The 17372-nt window shown below is 54.5% G+C and overlaps 1 protein-coding gene across 1 annotated transcript; it reads right to left on the bottom strand.

Annotated features, from left to right (window-relative positions):
• Nucleotides 1–1006: 1006 nt before the first annotated feature.
• Nucleotides 1007–11160, bottom strand: TBX21 (T-box transcription factor 21). The gene is made up of 6 exons (XM_059996797.1): nt 10670–11160; nt 3662–3816; nt 3157–3278; nt 2397–2555; nt 2181–2242; nt 1007–1944 (listed from the first exon to the last, which is right to left on the bottom strand). The coding sequence occupies exons 1-6, from the start codon at nt 11158–11160 to the stop codon at nt 1326–1328; spliced, it is 1608 nt and encodes a 535-aa protein (XP_059852780.1). The 3' UTR covers nt 1007–1325.
• Nucleotides 11161–17372: the final 6212 nt, after the last annotated feature.

The raw sequence follows: 17372 nt of genomic DNA, 5'->3' as shown, positions 1-17372 counted from the left end.
AGCTAGAGAATAATAATAATGACAATGATGATAGTTTACACTCTGAGTGCATACTGTTTATCTGGCACTGTTCTAAACCCTTTACATGTACTAGGGTAAAATATATGAAATTGCCAATATTTGGCTGTTTTTGACCTACAAAAACAGCAATTTCATGTAGTCCTATTTACATTTACTCCTTTAATCCTTGAACAACCCTAAGATGAAGATGGAGGATCCAAAGCTACTAGAAATGCAAAGAGAAATCAAGTGTCATTCTTCTCCTCAGACCCACCCGCCCCGATCCAGCCCCCATCCTCTGGTCTTGCCCTCACACCCTGCTCTACAGGTCAGGGTATCCCAAGACACCTTAAGAAGTGGCATCAGCCATTAACCTGAGCACCAAAGGCAGGACACGCAGCATTGCTCTAACTCAGTTTATCCCCTGAATGAAGTCACCTCTGGTTTCTAGGAGGTACATGGTCTTCGGAACTTCAAGTTCTGTTCTAGAGCAGAGAGAACAGCTTTGGTGCACTTGCAGTTCCCGGTAGAGTCCCCGCCCATGTCCCCCACCCAGGCACTAAAGCAGGACACACTTGACAGTTTCGTGTTTATTTTCAGAAAGTGATGAAGACAAAAGCAATATATCCGGACACCACTCTCTGTACAATAAATAGCCTCCCCCGTTCCCAAAAAATATAAAAGAAAAATGCACCCTCACCCCCCCCAAGACCTTGCTTCTTGAGTTGTGCATAATCCCCCCCTTTCCAGCCCCTTCCTTGGGATCCCCACTGCCTCTAAGAGGGTGCGGCGCAAGCCAGCTGCCCAGAGTCATTGGGTCCTCTCCCCTGACTGTGGCTGGCTGGCTGTTATAAAATTCATGTGTCTTTATTTCCAGATCAGGGATTAACACACACACACAAATGTTGAAAGTTACTCTGCAGAGAAAGAGATCTGAGTTTCCAGTCTGGCTGTCCCACCTAATCCTGACCCCCCACTCCCACCCCTACACCCCGCAGAAGGGAGGAAGCTCCTTTGTGTCCCAGACCTTCCATTGTCTGTTTTCTGTTCTCCAGCTGGGAACCCACAACCAGAAGCAGCACCAGGTTAATGAGTGTAGTTGGGACAGAGGAAGGGGCAGAGAACACTCCTCGCAGGTTTCATTGTGGGCCAGGAGGCAGCAAGTGAACCCCAGAATCCTTCTTGGACCCCTCTTCCTCAACCAGCTACAGAAGGAGATGGGACAGAGGGAGCTGGGGACGGCTCAGTCCTGGGTCTGTGGGCTACGTTAGTTGGTGTCACCAACCTGATGACACTCTTTCTGCTCCTTTCACCATGTCAACTGCTCAATTGGGAAAATAGTTATAAAACTGGCCTTCGGTTTCTTTATCAAAAGGAGAAGGGGCCCCCGCAGGGGAGGAGCTATCGCCACTAGAAGGATAGGGGGACACACGCCTCCTCTTAGAGTCTCCTTCACCCAGTCCCGAGTCGCTGGACTCTGGCCGGATGGGCGTGATCTCAGTCCACAAGGACGGGGAGCCCTGGTCTTCCGGCCCCCGCCCCTCTGAGGCTCCAGGGCCAGGTTCCATGGGCAGAGTTCGCGTGGAGCGGAACCAGCTGGTTGGGCCCATCTTGGGAGGGTACTGGGGGGTCACAGGCCAGCCAGCTCCAGGCGCCAGGACCTCCTGGCTTCGGTAGTAGGACATAGCGGACCCAGAGGCAGAGGGCAGGAATGAAGGCTTCATGCTGACAGCTCGAAACTCGGCCTCGTAGCTGTGGTCCCGAGGGGCCCCCAGCCAGTAAGGCTGGGGAACCACATCCTTGGCCTGGCTGGGAAGGTTGGGGTAGAAACAGCTGGGAACGGGATACTGGTTGGGGAGCAGAGGAGAGTAGTGGTCTCCCCCAAGCAACTGACAGTTGGGTCCAGGTGGGGAGAGGACACTGGTGTCAACAGATGCATACATGCTAAAAAAAAAACAGGAAGCAAAAGACAGGGGTCACGAACGGAACTGGTCACTTAGGAGCCTGCCTGTCTCACGTCCCTCCCCAGACCCTCTTTCCTGACTTGCCTGCCACCCTCCAGTACCCAGCCCACACTTCCCCACCGCAGAGGCAGAGAGGGGACGTGCTGAGCACTCATCTGGTCTCAGAGGGACAAGAGGAGGCCTCCGCAAACATGAGATGAACCCAGTGGCACTTACGACTCAAAGTTCTCCCGGAATCCTTTGGCAAAAGGGTTATTATCAATTTTCAGCTGAGTAATCTAGAGAGAAGTGAAACAGAGTCACCTGAGTCCTGAGTCTGAGGCCGGGGAACTTCCAAAATCGCTCCCAGGAAGACTGGGGGCTCCACTCTCCCCCTCGTCGTCCCCCCGCCCCGCCACAGGCTCAGTCCACCCTCGCCCAGGGAGCCTTCACCTCGGCGTTCTGGTAGGCGGTCACAGCGATGAACTGGGTTTCTTGGAAAGTAAAGATGTGTGTGTTGGGAGCGTTGCAGGCCGCCTCTGGCTCTCCATCGCTGACCTCGACGATGTGCAGCCGGGGCTGGTACTTATGGAGGGACTGGAGCACGATCATCTGAGAGAGGGTAGGACGGCCGTGAGGGTGGGAGGAGGCAGTTCAAAGGAACCCTCTCCCAGCCCCACCTATGGCCAGCCCCACGGCCAAGCTAGAAAGGACCCTGAGGTCCTCGTGCCCATTCCTCTGCCCTGCCACCACATAACTTCTCCCAGGCTTCCAACCCCAGTCCCTTGCCTCTTCAGGGCACTAATTCTATTCTCTTGCCCCTTTACCTATCCCCAGATGTCCACTGTGACCAAGGTATTAGCACAAACAGGGCTTTTCAGGGATAAGGGCACTTTTAATAGAATTGCTCAACTCAAAGAAACTTTGCATCCGTTCCCTGGGACCACCGGTACCAACTCTCTACCCAATATGGTACACGAGTGATGGCAGCCCAGGATTCAGTGAAGAAACCCCCTGGCTGGTTTGGTCCGTGTTGGCCCAAATGTGATGCCTGTCTGCCCTGAGATTCAGCTTCCTCCCAAGGTGGGTGGAAAAGAACCAGAGTCAGAGAGGGAGAAAAGTCACTCTTCTAGAACAGAAGCAGCCTGCAGGACCCGCTGCGACCTCGGGGACAGGGAGGGGTGCGGGGCTATCCCATGGGGAGGAGTCCCACCTGGGTCACATTGTTGGAGGCCCCTTTGTTGTTCGTGAGCTTTAGTTTCCCGAATGAAACTTCCTGGCGCATCCAGTGGGCTCCAGTGTTGGGAGAATCTGGGTGGACGTACAGGCGGTTCCCTGTGGACAGTTAATCTCTTTGGCATGCAGCCCTTGGGACCAGACCCCTGGTGACGTGGGGCTTCTTTGCCTGTTCTGAGGGGAATGGCAAGAAGGATGCAGGGGGAGGACAGACGGGGCAGGACAGGGGGAGCTGTGGGCAGAGGACTGAGCCGAAGACAGGCTAGAGCAAAGTAGAAGAGATGACAAACAGAACGGAGTGAGAAGTGGGAGGGGATGGGGATGGGTGGAGTGGGGTGGGGTGGGATGGGATGGGAGGGATGGAACAGAGAATGAAATCCTAGGAGTCAGGGCCAGGGGCTTGGGGGTTCCTCTTGGATCCACCAGGGGGCGCCCAGTATTAGACAAAAAGCATGCCCCCCAGTTCCCAAGGAGGCGCGTACCTGGCATGTTGCCCCCAGCCTTTCCACACGGCACCCACTTGCCGCTCTGATACCGCCAGTGATGCTGGTCCACCAAGACCACGTCCACAAATATCCGGTAATGGCTGGTGGGCTCCAGCCCAGCCACAGTAAATGAGAGGAATGGGAACATCCGCCTGGGGAGAACAGAGAGACCCATCAATACCCATCAGCCCCCAGCCCCCGGACAGCCGTGCCCTGCGCAAAGGCTGTCCGTCGCTGGTGTGCTGGAGACGGCTCCCAGGCCTCACCAGAGCCAGCTGGAGAAGTCCAGGAAGTCTGCCAGCCAGTTGTTAAACAGCCACGATTAAAAATTAAATCACATAAATTTACAATTAAATATATTACATTACAAGCCAAGGTAATAAATACTCAAAAAAAATCACTTCTCAGTTCTTTTTACTCCAGTTTACTATTATCTCTGCTCTTGAGATCGTTTACATCTATTGTACCTGTCCGGTGGAGATACCAGGTTACGTGCACTACCACACATGTCTTCCCAACTCCGCATTCAGTGATATCACATGGGCAGCTTACGAGCAGCCATTAGAGGGGTATTTACCACGGAAATCAGCAAACACTATGAATCGGGACTTTTAAAAATGTTTTTCTTTCAGAGGGTCAGTTGCTAGACATTAGCTGCAAGCCTTAGCGTGCTCCCTAGAGGGGGAGCAAAGCCACAGGCCAGCCCCACACAAGCAGTTCCTAGTAGGTCCTCATCTCTCAGTTCCCTGAACCCTGGTCTGGCCTTAGTCTGTCATCCATCCTCTCCATCATGGCTCTCACGGTGCTAACATGCACCTAGCTCCAGAGCACCCATCCACAGGCTCTCCCTGCCCCATCCTCCTGGGCCTGATGTCTGTAGCACAGCCTGCTCCAGGGTCTTCAGAGAAGTAACTGAAGTTCTAGCTGGAGCTTCCCATCCACCTGGAAGAGGGACTCTATTGAGCACAGTCCTCATGTTCAAAGTCCTGGTTCCCAGGAAAAGTGGAGGAAGTTGGATTTGGGATGCTGTGCTATTGTGCTGAGCAATAGATTCAGAGGAAGAAGCACTACCATACCACAATCATCTCCACCACCTCCACCATCACCACCACCACTAAAACCATCATGTCTACTATCACTACCCCCAACACCACATCACTACAATCAACACCTCCACCTTCACCACCATTACTATAACCAACACCACGGCCATTACTGCCATCACTACAACTAACATCTCCACCATCACTACCCCCCCAACCACCACAACCACCACTCTCCCCATCACCACCATCACTACCCCCACCCCCGCCACCACCACTACAACCACCACCAGGCTATCACCACCACCACTACAACCAACACCTCCACCATCACTACCCCCTCACCACCACTACAACCACCACCAGCCCATCACCACCATCACTACAACCAGCACCTCCACCATCACTATCCCCACCACCACCACCACCACTACAACCACCACCAGCCCATCACCACCACCACTACAACCACCACCAGCCCATCACCACCACCACTACAACCAACACCAGCCCATCACCACCATCACTACAACCAGCACATCTATGGCTTAGTCTTTCTCTTCTAACCCAAGCAGGAAGAGCAGAGTTTCTAAGCTGGCAGAGTCAAATCCTCATCAGAATTACTTTTCATTCCCACACACTTCTCCCTTACCCTACAAGAAGCCCTGCAGGTTGGGAAGAAAGGCACTGGTTCATGAGTGAGGAAACCTGGGGGAGGGAGAGTTCTAGGGGCCTAGGAGCACTTTTTTTTTTTTTTCGGTACACGGGCCTCTCACTGTTGTGGCCTCTCCCGTTGCGGAGCACAGGCTCCGGACGCGCAGGCTCAGTGGCCATGGCTCATGGGCCCAGCCGCTCCGCGGCATGTGGGATCTTCCCGGACCGGGGCACGAACCCGTGTCCCCTGCATCAGCAGGCGGACTCTCAACCACTGCACCACCAGGGAAGCCCCCTTAGGAGCACTTTGGGGTGGATTCTAGTCCCCAGAGGGTCCCAGATCAACATCGCTAATAACCTTGGAAAGATCTCCCGGGAGGGTACTGTCACATTCCTGTCTTCCCCAGACTCTCCTGGGCTGAGAAAAAGAGACTTAGTGGCCCTATGGCCTTGGATAAGTTAATTCCCAAGCCAAACCTCACTTTCTTCACCCGTAAATGGAGATAATAACTCCTGTCCATCTTTCCTCTGAGAGCTGTTAAGGAGTTTGAAGGATGTGAAACTCAGCTCACCGTCTCTCCCATCCCACCCCCATCCCACCTTCTCCCAGGCCCAGAACTATCAAAGCCCTCTGGCCTGGCTGAAGAGCCCCAAGCAAGAGTCCAGAGTTCCGGTCTGAGGCCCTCGGTCCCAGGAGCTCGGTATGCCAGTCAACTGGAGGAGTCAAAGGTTAGGGATGAGACTGAGCAATCTAGGGTGGGAGAATACTTTCAACCCGTTTCTACCACCAGCTCATTCTACAACAGTGGTCAGGTCATTCATGTGTCCTATATGGTAACCAGTTCCTATCTAAACATGTAGTAATAGAGAGAAGGGAACATATTAATTCAAGTGCCACTGCTTATGCAGCAGCCAGTTCACTGAACCAGTCCTTTGAGATATAAGATGTTATTTCCAATTTATACTTGAAGAAAATGACGCTCAGAGAGGTTTGGCGACGGTTCCACGGCGGGAGAGCAGAAATGGGGTCTCCTGATGGCAGAGCGCATGCTACCGCCTCCATCACCCCATCCTGCTTATCGCTGGTAGAGTGAAAGGCAGGAGACACAGGAAGACTGTGGGGAAGAGGGAGAGGAGAAGGGAGGTCTCAACTTCACCCTAAAAGTCTAGAATCACCACCAGCTGGGATCCCAAAATAGCCTCTGATTTACACGACACTTTGCTGGGAAGGAACCAGGAGTGAAGATGGGTCTGGTGCCAAACTGAGCCCCTAGGAAAGACCGCTCACCACTCACTCAGCCCTCAGAACACAGGGTTCAAGACCCCAAGTTCCTCTGCTGCTTCTAAGGACCATCCAGTCTGAAATGATTCACAAAGTCATCATATCCTGTCCCCATCCTGTACGCCTCTGACAGTGCTCCAACTCACCATCGTTAAGTACAAATTAAAACATGGTTTTCATCAGTCATGTTGGCAACATGTTTCAAAATTGACAATATCTAATGCTGATGAACCTGTGGGATAATGGGTCCTCTCGGCCACTATTGGTGGGGGTGTAAATCGGTACCACCTTTGAGGAGGGTATTCTGGCAACGCCTTGTACCGATCCAAACACAAAAAGCGCTCAGGCGTCAAGGGGTCGCCTCTTCCCACCAACCCCGGACCCACTGAATAGATAGACAGCCACCAGCAAACGGCAGAAGAGAGAGCAAAGCCATTTTCACCTGCTCCAGAAGAAATAAAGCCAGTCAGCCCAAATTAAAGCAGGCTTAAAGCTAAAAAAAATAAAATAAAATAAAAATCTAAAAAGTTCTTGGAGTTGGAAGGTAGAGAAGAGAAAACCAAAAGGGCCGAGGCCGGTGATCGAGGATGGTACGGGACTGAAATTGTTTTATCAAGCCCTAACTTCGCACACACATACACAAATACAAACTGAGCTGCTTAACAACAGAGTCATCTTAATTATAATAATCAACTAATTACACCCAGAAAAGTGGGGATTGCCGGCAATTACTGCACACCCACACACCCACACACGAGACAGCCGCCTCTCTCTTCCTCTACTGAGAAAGTCTACCGTCGACTATCATACACCGGCCGACTTGGGCGCAGCACACAGACTGCCTCCCAGAAACGACACGAGGCCGGGCAACATGAGGGGGTCTATCAGGCCATGAACCTCCACAAACACACAAACTTGAACTCTCAGCCTTCCAGCTGGCCAGTCCATCTTCTTGTCCTCCGTTTCCCCTCCCAGCCCCATCTGAGCTGCCTGGATCAGTCTCTGGGCCCTGGAATCACCCCCTGCTCCCCAACCCATTCTTGCCCATGGAGGAGGGCATCACTGTGTGCACACTGAGGAATGGGTCTAGGGTGGGTGGAAGAGGGAGGATCTGGGAGGGAGTGAGTCAGCCCAAGGCGAAAGGCTACGGGGCTGTGGGTGGGCCTGGGCTGGAAGGATTTTTCAAAAAGGAAGAAAGCTGTGGGTGATGTGGTGGTGACTGGTGGGTCACTGGAAACCATGGAAGGACAGGCCAGCCCACCAAAGCAGGAGGACAGAATGGGAGCTGTTCTCTGAGCCCAAGTCTTCCTTTTCAGAAGCCAGTAGCAGAAGGAAATGGCCGCCGACTTCCCAGATCACTGGAGCCCAAGCTCACAGTCAGGGGTGCTGAATCGGGGGCGGTGTGTCCTCCGTCCTCTCCACCCCGCCATGGGGCCCCCAAGGCCTGATCCAAGAGGAGGCCTCAGAGGAAGTGGTGAGGGGCCACCGCCCGCTTCCAACAGCCCCACGGCCCGCAGTGTCCGAAGCAGTCCATTAGGATGGATTGAAAGTGTGAGGATTGTAAAACATGCGCGTGTGCGCACACACAAAACAATCAGGGAAATCTGACGATATTTACGAGTTTCTTTTCAGGTTTGCTAATGGCATTGTGTTTATTTTTAAAAAGCCATTTTTAGAGGTGCGCGGAGAACTACTTAAGGATAAAGTCATACAGTGTCTAGGATTTACTTACTAATTACTTACACTATCGCTAATATAGTTTCAGACCACAAGTTAAGTGAGCGAGGATAAAGCAGAAACAAGATTGGACCAGTACTGACAGCTATTGAAGCTGGATAATGGGTAGATGGAGACCCGTTACGTGTTTCTCTTCACTTTTGTATATATTGGAATTTTTCATAATAAAGGAAATTAAGTGTGTGGATCTAAAAGAGAGACAACAAAACTTGTCCAGAGAGGATTATTCAGCAGGAAAATAAAGGAAAGAAGGAGGCTGTAGGCGTAAAGGAGGCAACCAGTACAGAAAGACGCATCCGCCTAAGACCCCCAGCTAGCCCTTCACCCCCAGAGCCCTGAGGTTCTGCTGAAGTTCCATCTACCTCATCCCTCAAGACTGGAGGGGCTGGGGCCTGGCTGCAAGGCTGTGGGGAGACCCCCACCAGGCCCCAGGGTGGGAAGGCTTCCTGACCACTCAACAGAGTTCAGGCCTGAGCCTGAGTTCAGGTCTGCTGTGAAACCCAGTGAAAGCCACCAGCTCCCCTGGGCCTCAGTGCCCTCAGCTGTAAATGGGGAGGCCGCTTGGCCTACCTAGCACACAGTGAAATAATGGAAGTGAAAGCACTCTGAATGCATCAAGGCCTTCGGACAGTGTGGGTGGCTGTTTTTACTCCTGGTCGTGGGGCACCAGAGAAAGAAACCCAGGTACATAACTTCTGCATGCTGGTGCCAGTTCTACCAGCGATGAATGTGCTGTGTAACCTCAGAAAAGTCTCTTACTGTCTCTGGGTCCATTTCCCTCTCTGTCCAGGGAGAAGATGGGACGGGATCTTCTGGGTCTCCTCCAATTCAGACACGATAGCCTAGAAGCCTAGGCTATGCCTGGGTGCACCCAGACAGGGACTAGGGCTGGGGGAGCAGAGAGCAATTAACAGAAGGCCTAGAAGATGAAGGCCGTGCCGTGAAAGAAAATGCCAACTCTCTCGGGTTCATCGCCGAGAAAGAGGAACAGTTCAGCAACTTGAAGCCAGTTGTGGTTGGTGGACAGGTCCCTCAATCCCAAGCCACCCCATAGAAATCATCCATCCAGCAATGCCCAGATTGAATGCCAACCCTCGGGCCCAGCATGGCCTCTCCCTTCTCCCTCCCCAAGCCCAACCCTTGGTATCTGCTCTTCAACACCTCCCAGGTCCACTGATGACATAGCCCCTCCACACAGAGGCCCTCGCTGGTCCCCTGCCCATATGGGCCCCCACCGGGAAGGGTGGGTGCACACTCACACACCAGGCACAGGCAGGGCCCACTCAGAATGTTGCTTACTAAACAAATACCACACAAGTTGCAAGTTTCTCTTTCTTTCCCCTTGTAGGAGACTCTCTCCGGAAGCAGCACCCTTGGCCCCAAACCCTACCCCGCACGCACGGAGCTCAGGGGACCCTGAACCATGGAACCATGGGTTCCCAAGGATGGACTGGTGAGTATCTGGATAAAGGTGGGGCAGGCTTTCAGGGACAAGCCTTGAAGAGTACAAGGTGTGGGACTGGCTGCCAGCTGGGACCCATGGGTTAGCTTCACCTGCTCAGGCCCATGGACATCTGTGCCCTCGGGAAGGGGACTGTGTCTGGAAGGAATCTATGCCCCCTCCCACTTTACCACCACCCCCCTCCCGACACATGCGCACACCAGACATATGATCTCAAAGTACTACCGGAAAGGAAACTTGGCGACCACTTCTCCATGTCACCAAATCCCAGTTTTACCACACACACACACCCTCCCCCAGAGTTGACCTGTACACAACAGCAGCAAGGGGGCTGGGAGAGGTGGGCACAAGGGGACCGGGATATGAGGGCTGGATTGCTGTCCACCCCACTGTAAGGCTCTGCCCTCCGCTCCGTTTCCCCGCACACAGGGGCTAAGAGGCGCCCTGCTCTGTTAGACCCACAGCACACACTCCCCCTGCGCCCTCCGCGCCTCCCACCAGGCAGGGACCGCACCCCAATGCTGGGTGAAACCATAGGCACCCTCCCCCTAAACCAGGACGACGGCTCACGGCGCCCCTCTCCTCTATCTCCCTTTTGAGTTGTGCCTGTTGGTCCTGAGAGTAAACAACCCCCAGAACTTTCCTGTCCGAAACTCAACTCCTCTTTCCTCCCAAAGCCTGAGCCAAAACTGCGAGGGACACAGAGACTCTAGCAACGTCTAGACAGAAAAAAAAAAAAAGAAAGAAAGAAAAGCGCGTCCCTGTCCGGGCCGGCGGGGCCGAGGAGGCTCCCACAGCTCGGCGCTCCCGGCGCGCGCCTCACTTACCGCCCCTGCTTGGTGATGATCATCTCCGTCTGGTGCTGATTAAACTTGGACCACAACAGGTGGTTGTTGAGCGCGACTCTCAGCTTCCCGGATACCTCCAGCCCCGCCGGCAGCGCACAGTCCTCGCGCGGGCCCGGGTAGAGTGTGGCGCGCGGGTCCGGGGCGGTGTAGGCATCCCCCGGCTGGTAGCCCTCGGCGCCCGGCGTCGGCGGGAAGGGCTCGCCCGCCCCGGGGAAGCCGGTGGCCTGGTGTCGGGGCGGGTAGGCGTAGGCTCCGAGGAAGCGGCCCGGCGGGGCAGGCACCAGGGCGCCCCCGGCGTAGGGCGCCCCCAGGCTGGCGCCCACGCGACGGTCGGCCGCGTCCTGCGCGCCCGGCTCCGGGTAGAAGTAGCGGTTCTGCGAGTCGGCGCCTGGCGCCCGGCCCTCGTCGCTCGCCGGCATCGGGTCGGTGCCCGTCAGCATGTCTCGGCAGCTTGGCTCCAAGATGCCCATCCGGGGCGGGCTGGCACCTTCCCGCGGCCGTCGAGGACCGGCCCTTCTCCGCGCGGGGGCGGGCGCGGGGGGTCGGCTGGGCGGAGGCTGGCGGGGGTGGGGCGGGGGCGGGGGCCCCACCGGAGCCCGGGTTCGGACGCCTGGGTCCTGCGCCCGCGTTTGGCGGGCGCGCGGCAGCTCCCGGGCTCCGTCTTCAGCGGGCCGCTGTCACTAGCTTCGCGGCGCCTTTGCTGTGGCTTTATGAAGCTCTCTGGGCCTCCCACCCCCACCCCCACACCTCGGCCCCGCCCCGCCTCACCCCGCCCCTCGTGGCTAATACTCGGCAAATTCTACGCGGTTGGTGAGGACTGCAGGGCCCCCAACCGTGTAGACCAGCGAGTCCCCGCGCGCTGTGTAGTTCGCATACTTTGCCTTCTGAGAGAGTCAACCCCTCCACCTGAAATGCAGACTGTTTCTCTTCTCTGGACCCTCTGGAAATTCCACCCATTCTTGAAGGCTCAGCTCAAAGGCCCCCTCCTACGGGAAGCCTTCGGTGATGGCCCAGATGGGCTTACTCGCAGGCTCCGAGCCGCTTCGCCCGTGGGCATGTGACGAATGTTCACTGATGCTCACTCTGTGCCCAGGCTCCGTGCTGAGTGGCCTTGTGTGAAGTGTTTGCATTCTTTCTCTTTGCCAGAGACCCAAGTGGACTGTGTCCAATGCGTCTTGTTCCTTCAGCCCCAGGGCAGACCTGGGACCTGGTGGGCAGCAAGAAGAGTTCCTTCAAACGAATTGCATCGCAACAGCTCAGGGTTTGCAGGGTCCTGGGCTGGTCCAGGCCCACAAAAGCTCCACCACCGGGGCCTGGCAGCCATGCGCACTGGAAGTAGCACTGGGCTGCCAGTGCTCAGAGTCCCAGCACTGGCTCTTCCCCTCACTCAGGTATATGTGACCTGGGCAAGTCACTTCCCTTGCCTGAAAGTCAGCCTCAAGTGTCTCAAGTCCCCTAGGCTAGAGAAAACAAACTGATGTACTTTTCAGAGGGGCTATGAGCCTTACATGAGAGGGCACACCTGGGCAGCACTTCCCAGTCTATTGTTATACCTGGATGGAAAAGCCAGATTGAACAGATTCAGATTTGAACAGATTCAGAGCCGGCTGACAGGAAGGAAAACCACCACATGTTCTGAAGGGCCGCCTTGGTGATAGGACTACGGGAGCTTTTCTTTCTCTATTTTCCTTTTCTGCTGACTAATGTAGTTATATTCCTTTTATCATGAAAACAATCCTTTTTCCCCCAGGTTGAAAATATCATCATTGGGAGTTTTCCTGTGTATAAAGATAAAACATACTCATGTAGAAAATTTCAGCAGTAGAAAAAAGTAAAAATAGGACTGTATAAATCATGCCAAATTCTACCCCCCAGAGGCAAACAGGATTAAGATTTCGGTGAACACGCTTCCAGACATCACTCCTTGCACACACCCCCTCTGTCTTTTGCACATGCGCACACACACACACCATATATATATGTGTGCGTGTATATATATATATATATATATATAATTTTGTATAAACACCACACGTGCTGCTTTGTAATATATTTTTTTCACTCAACAAGGTGTCGTGGAATTTTTTGCATGTCCATATATAGATAAATCTTTACATTTGTAAGAGTGTTTTGAGAAATACTTTAACATTTTCACCATGTTAAAAGTTAACCTCTTCTCTCCCCCCTTTCACCCCAGCCCTCCTCAATTCTCCCCTGGGGGCTGGCCCCATCTCTGCATCCTTGCCCCAGTCCAACAGGGCTTCACCCTTAGGGGCCCATGGGGACTCTCTGCTCCCACCTAGAGCTGAACCGAGAGGCAGGTTGGCAGGTGAAGGCAAAGCTGGGCACCCCAGGAGGCGGGCATGACCCAGGGAGGGAGGAGAGAGAATCAGTGCATCCCCTGAGCACGGAGGCCAGCACACAACAGCACCAGAACCGGGGACTGGCCTCCTCCTGGCCCTTTACCTGCCATTCCCCATTCTTACGGAAGGGGGAAGTTTCTACCTGCTCTTGCAACCGGGCAGCATTGCTTGAAAGAGAGGGTAACCTTGGGACCCTTGGCTACTTTTGGGGAAACGTGAAAGATTTTAGTAAGTCTTCCCTGAATGACTGATTTCCCCAGGAGACATGAGACTGTTGAATGCTGACATCTCTTTTGGGAGACATTTTCGCTAAGTGCTTGGCTCTGGAGGGCCGAGCGGAGCCTTGTTCCTCCCTCTATCTCCCCACTCCTCTTCTCCATGCTAATCCTCATGTCAAGGGATCCATCCCCCTACCTCTGAACAGAAGGACCTGAGCTCCTACCCAGCTTTGGGGGCAGGAGGGATTATGAATCTTGGAATCAGGTGGACCTGGGGACTTGTCCCTGGGGGAAGAGTGTGGCTGGGGGCAGTCTTTCGTAACTTGATGGGCTGTTAGAGGGTCTTACAGCCTGGCTCATCAACCCCAGATTCCTCACCCACTCCCTCCAATTCCTTCCACCCAAAAAAGAAAGGACTTGTGAAAAGCGGGGGCTGAGTGGCCCTGGTGTCACCAGTGCCAGCCCTGCCCCTCTGCCAGCTTGGGTGAGAAGAAGAACTCTGGCAGTGACACCTCCTCCTCCTGTTGCCACCTCACCCTCTTCCTAGGCCCCAGGGCTGGAGAGGTGCGGAAGGTGGAGAAGACTCCTGGGATTCCCTCACTTCCCATCGCTGCCCTTCCCCCCTACCTCATGGATCGACCCACTGAGCATCGAGAAAGCTGGCCCTGGTGAAGCAGAAGCAAAGATACGCAAGCTGTGTGTCCAGGATGGGAGAGACACCATCTTCAGCAGACATCAAATATTACGAGACAGGCTGGATGGTAAATATGGGAAGACAAACGACTTACCAAACTCTCACGTCCCATTCGTAGCAGAACCAGGGCTGCAAGCCCGGTCTCTTGACTCCTGATCCAGCACTCTTCCCACAACAGTGTTTGCCTTCCCATTTTGAGGGAGAACAATCGTAATAAATGAAAAGTCATATGATCACATCAGAAAAGGTTTGGAAAACAGAAAAGAAAATTGCCGCCCTCCCCCAGCCTGGACAGCGATTTTCTTCACCCTGTTGTCCTCTGCCTGTATCCAAGGCTTCTTCTCAAGCCATTTCTTATCAAGACTCAAATTGAGCTTGGCTCACCTGATGCCACACAGCACCTGCCACACCTGTGGGTCGCAGATGGTGCCAGGAAGCTGTTACAATGTGGATTCCTGGGATGGGCCTCTAGAGATTCTGATTCCCAGGCCTATGGCGGGTTCCCCCAGAATCTGTATGTTGAAGGACTCCAGGTGATTCTGAGCCCCACAGAGTCCATGTATCCCACTCTCAGGCCCCCTCCCACTTTGCTATTCCACCTCCAAGTTATGTCCCAGCCTGAGAGCCTGTGCCCTGACCCTGCTTGCTGTGTGCTCCTCGGCGCCTGGAAGACTGTGTAATGGCTGAGGACGGCCGCTACAGGCATTGAGAAGATTTTCTTATTGAAGCTCCAGGATCAGTCAATTCCTCACCCCAGAATCTAACAGTCACCTGGGTCCTCTCCTTAAAATGTGTGGGTGCTGAGCCCCTCTTGGGACCCGGAAGGCTCTTTTTTTCAAAAACATATTTATTGGAGTATAATTGCTTTACAATGTTGTGTTAGTTTCTGATGTATGACAAAGTGAATCAGCTATATGTATACATATATCCCCATATCCATTCCCTCCCGCCCTCCCTATCCCACCCCTCTAGGTGGTCACAAAGCAACGAGCTGATCTCCCTGTGCTATGCAGCTGCTTCCCATTAGCTACTTATTTCAATCTTGAGAAAGAAAAACGGAGTTGGAGGAATCAGTCTCCCTGACTTCAGACTATACTACAAAGCTACAGTAATCAAGACAGTACGGTACTGGAAGGCTCTTGAATGGGCTTATACTGTAAGATGCAGGGAGGACTGAGCAGCCCGTGGAGGAGTTGGGGAGGGGTGGCTATTTGTGGAGACCCAGCACATAAAGACACCAGGGCCAAGGATTTCTGCCCTTCACCCTGCTGGGCACAGCCTGAGAGGCTGTGAGAGGGTAGGTGAGTGAAGCGGGGGTGACGTGTTGGGGATGAAGCAGGACAGGAAAGAGAGAGCACAGTACGAGGGGCCTGGGCTGAGTTTCTGAATGATTCAGAGATGGAGAGGGACAGGCACCACAAAGTCAGAAACCCAGAGTGTGGCTCAGTGAGAAAATCTCAGGCCAGGAAAAGGGGGATGCAAGAAAGAAGAAAAGAGGGAGATGGGCCAGGGAGAGGTGGAGACACCTGTGGGGACTGGAGGCTGGGTCAGAGGGAAATGGGGTAACAGGCTTGGAACCCCAATTCCAACTGTCTGTGTGGCCTGTTCAAGTATCTTCACAGCTCTGGTTTCCTTGACAGTAAATGGTGCTAACAGACATTCTGCCAGGACAAGCCAGGTCTCAAGTGAGGTGTAAGGTAGTGTAAAGGCTGAGGGGGTCTGCCCCAAGGCAGGAACAGAGCAGAGGCACAGGCTATGCTGAAGTGCCTCCTCTTCCCCTCCTCCAAGCTGCCTGTGGCTTCCCCTTCCTCCCTCTGGCATCCATGTTCCCCACAAAGGGTCCTTCAAATCCAGACTCCAGACTCCACTAAGGGCCTTGGGCCCAAAGAGAACCTCTCTGTTTGTAAGACCCCATCTCAGAAAGGACAGCCTTCCCCTCCTGACGCCCATACACCATTCCTGGGGACTGGGATAGGCCAGACCCTGGGGACTCTGGAATCACAGAGATAAATTAGGCTCAGCCTCTGCGCTCAAAGAACTCCTAGCAAGGTGACCTCGGGGCCAGAGTTCTCCCCTCAGGGCACTTGTCCTTCAGATGCAGACTTGAAACACAGCAGCCTGTGCACCTACAACGAATGACACCCACGTGTACACAAGAGCCCACGCACATGCGCGCGCGCGCGCGCGCGCACACACACACACACACACACACACACACACACACACGGCCCACAGAGCGATGCTAGACAAATCCCTGTGATCCAGTTCTTGCAGCCACACCCCTTCTCTTGTCCCACATGCAGCCTCCCTGAGCTCCTTGGGCATCTGCTCTGCTCACCCAAACCCGCCCTGAACCCCCTCCGGTTCTGGGCCCAGACTGCCTGTCCTTCAGAGAGCGAGGCCGGAACCATCGGCTTAACAGCCAGAGAGGGCAGAAGGGGAGTGACAAGCACCTGTAGAAGCCCCTCCCCCCATGACAGCTGGAGGAGTTCCAAGTCCCCGGCACCCAGCACCAGGTGGTCAGTGTGGCCTCATCCCAAGGTCAAGGGCTCCGGGTTCTCACCCCCAGGCTGGTTCCCCTTCCCCACCCCCTACACCTTTCAAGGCTGAGCAGCCTTACCCTTTGGCTCCAGGCCATGCCTGGCTCCTGCATTTCAGTCCTCCCTCCATGGGCATCCTATCTCAGATCAGCTTTTCTCTCTTTCTCTAACCACTGGTCACCCCAGCCTCAGCTCTTCACACTAGACCCCCACCCCCCCACCCCCCAAAACACACACACACACACACACACACACACACACACACACACACACGTGCGCAGAGCACCCCACCCCCACTGTGTTCCCGGGCTAGGGTCCCTGCCCCCTCCTGAAGGGACCTTAAGATGTTGGGTACTTGAGCAACCTGTAGTCTTGGGGGTATGCCAGGCTATGGGTGGGCAAGCCTGAGCTCCAGGGAGGCCGAGGAGACTGTGTCCCTCCCCTTCCTGGGGAATCTCAGCATACAGGCCCTTAATCTCAGGCAGGAAGCAGGGTCCGGTTACCAGGAGTGGGGGTGGGGGGAATACCCAGGGCTTTGGGTAAAGGGAGCTGGGGTAGGGGGCAGGGAGGAAAAGAAGAGCTGAGTAGTGGGATGCAGGCCAAGGGTTGACCCCTCCACAGGCAGGCTCCTCTCTTCTCCCCATCCTGTGCTCTTGGAGACTGCACAACCCCCTGACACAGTCAGGCTCCGCCAGGCCAGGCCACCATGGAAGGCCATTCCCCGGGGCCTCTGGGCACAGGGCAGCCAAACAGCCCCTGCCTGGTTCCCTCGCTCTCCAAGGCCCTCGCCTGGCTTCCTGTGAGCTGCATGTATCCGTTTGCCCCGTGACTCTGCCGGTCTCTTAGGGCTCTGGGTCTCTGTGTTTC

This window comes from Delphinus delphis, chromosome 19 (genome assembly GCF_949987515.2).
Source record: "Delphinus delphis chromosome 19, mDelDel1.2, whole genome shotgun sequence".
NCBI classification, from domain to species: domain Eukaryota; kingdom Metazoa; phylum Chordata; class Mammalia; order Artiodactyla; family Delphinidae; genus Delphinus; species Delphinus delphis.
Note: the sequence above shows the minus strand (reverse complement) of the source record. Positions and strands in the feature narration are given on the sequence as shown.